Below are 2508 nucleotides of genomic sequence, written 5' to 3'. Positions count from 1 at the left end.
CCACCCAGGAGGGACAGGCCCTGCTGGGCCAGGCCTGGGCTCAGGGCTGGGCTGTAGAGGGATTCCTTGTGGAACAGGGGCATATGATACCCCAGGAAAGATTGGACAACCCAGGGTTGCTGAGGAAAAACCCCTGAACTGGCCCCTGGCTGCAGGCAAGCCTGGAAGACACCTGGCAGCAGGCAGCCTTGAAAATCCTTGGCAAAGTTATACACTGGTTGGCTCCCCCGCGGATCAGGGGCCGTCCAGAGGGACTAGGGCGTGAATCTTTGCAAAGTAGATACAAGCTTGTGTAGGTAAACTATAAAACGGAGAAAGATGCTCAAATCGTATCAGTCTCTGTGTCGTTTATCCAGCCAGCTCTTCAGCACTCGGGACCCCCCCCTGCAAAACCTGGTGCCTGAGCAGGGACTTGAGTGATTTTTCGCTTAAATGCGTTTCACTTAGATGTGGTTTGTTTTTTGCTTAAATGTGTTTCGCTTGAATGTGGTAAGACTCCGAATCATTGCACTGACGGTGAGGAGCCTGGAGAGCTGGAGTGGGAGTGTCCCAGCAAAAAAGTTGAGTGGAGCCGGAGACTGGAGCTCGCGTGGCTGAGCAAGCCCCCGCAGGTAAGAAGGAAGCTATGGAATACGAGGCTGCAACTCGTCTCCTAGCCAGTATCCTTTCTAAGAGAGGCGAGACTGTAAAAGATCAAGATCTTTATGCCCTAGTTACGCGGGCCCGGGAACAAGGGTTTTTGAAATGCACTTTGCTTTTGTTCTTGACCAAAGAGTGGTGGGAAGTTGGAAACAGACTGTGGCTGTCCACGATTGAGGGTGGAAAGGAAGGTAAAGAAGCAAAAGCTCTCAGATTAACATGGAGAGCTGTGACTAATACCCTTGCAGAAATGAAAGCAGAGAGGAAGGTGGCTGTGGCAGCCATGGAGGTGCTGGGGGGTGGTGGCCCTGGGAAGGAAAGAGATGGGGGTCTCACGGAGCGGCGGCCGGAGACCAGGGAGGAGTTCAGGGCTGCACGATTCTTTGGGCTGACCGCAGGCAGACCAATTAAGGGAACAGCAGCACCTGTACGCTCACTGCGGGAGCTGCTGGACTCGGCGGGGAAGGAAGTTACCCCTCAGAAGTCTGAGGGAGAAATGGCCGCAAAGGCGGAAGCACAGGCTCCCAACCCGGGGGGCAGGGCGCAGGTGAGCAGAGGAGAAACGAGTGGTCCTAGCACCTGGCTGAAAATAGCAGCACGCAACACCCCTCTGCCGGAGAGTGGATCATCATCCGACTGCGAAGCAGCCTCTATGGCTTTGCTGCCCACAGAGGCAGAGCCAGCCAGGGCTGCCGGGGGTCAGCCCCAAGAGGAGGAGAAGCACCGAGAGATGATGCATGAATTAATGAAGAAGCTTGCTGAATTGTCTACGTGCCAGGACACAAGTGAGCACCCCAAAGAGCCGGAAGTTGAGTGCAATCCCAGTGGTTTCCTTCAACAGAACCAGCCAGCCACCCGAGGGAGCCTCGGAGGGGACGTGGTAACCTCAATAGAAGTCACGCTGACGAACCACCAGGTCACCCTGATCCCGACCACAGCCAAGGGCCCCCTCTCATCAGACGGCCCTCATCTGGGTGGCCTACTTGCGGGGCGGTCATCAACCAGCTGGCAGGGAGTAGTGGTGCTCCCTGGAGTCATCGATGCTGACTACACCGGCAAAATTAAGATAGCCTACGTGCTGCAACCACCTGTAACTATCCTGCAGGGCAGTCGCATTGCCCAAATCGTCCCCTTTCCCCTAATGACCAACAGGGGAACCAGCAACAGCAGTGTCCGCGGAGACCACGCTTTTGGGTCCTCTGTGTTCGATGTGTTTTGGACATTGAACCTGGCCCAGAGACCTCAGTGGCAAGTGATCCTGTGAAGGGGGGCAGAAGCCATCAAAATACAGCCGCTTTTCGACACAGGGGCCGACGTTACCATCATTAACCGGGTGGTATGGCCACCTGGTTGGGAACTGGAAAAACCAGCAGCCACGCTGGCAGGGGTGGGGGGAGCACAAATCCCCCAAGTAAGTGCAACCCCAATTACCCTAGAGTTTGAGGACAATCAAACCATTGTGTGTTGCCCCTATGTTATGAAGCTGCCTCAGACCCTGCAAGGCCTGATCAGACGCGACATCCTTGTGCAGCTAGGCCTTGTGCTCACCACAGACCAGCATTTATGCTGACGGCCGCTGCCAGTCAGCCACCCATATGGGCTCTCACCTGGTTAACAGATGATCTTGTCTGGGTTGAGCAGTGGCCAGTAACAGATGTAAGGCTGAAGATAGCAGAACAGCTTGTTGCAGAACAGCTAGAAGCAGGACATATCAAGCCTTCAGTCAGCCCATGGAACACCCCCATTTTTGTGATCCCAAAGAAGCCAGGAAAATGGCACCTCCATCATGACCTTCGACAAGTGAATACGTGCATGCAAACTATGGGGGCACTGCAACCTGGGCTACCAGCTTCTACAATGATCCCAGCG

At 54.9% G+C, this 2508-nt stretch overlaps 1 protein-coding gene across 1 annotated transcript; it reads left to right on the top strand.

Annotated features, from left to right (window-relative positions):
- The first annotated feature begins 315 nt into the window (after positions 1–315).
- LOC121659598 lies at positions 316–1903 on the top strand. Its single transcript, XM_042018266.1, has one exon. The coding sequence runs from the start codon at positions 626–628 to the stop codon at positions 1901–1903; it is 1278 nt and encodes a 425-aa protein (XP_041874200.1). The 5' UTR covers positions 316–625.
- The last annotated feature ends 605 nt before the right edge of the window (positions 1904–2508 follow it).

This window comes from Corvus kubaryi, unplaced genomic scaffold, assembly GCF_017639235.1.
Source record: "Corvus kubaryi isolate FWS band 111438036 unplaced genomic scaffold, C.kubaryi_AGA036_p1.0 113, whole genome shotgun sequence".
NCBI lineage: Eukaryota > Metazoa > Chordata > Aves > Passeriformes > Corvidae > Corvus > Corvus kubaryi.
Note: the sequence above shows the minus strand (reverse complement) of the source record. Positions and strands in the feature narration are given on the sequence as shown.

Coding starts and splice junctions, on each gene's coding strand:
- LOC121659598 (XM_042018266.1), top strand. CDS start 626: ATGGAATACGAGGCTGCAACTCGTCTCCTAGCCAGTATCCTTTCTAAG.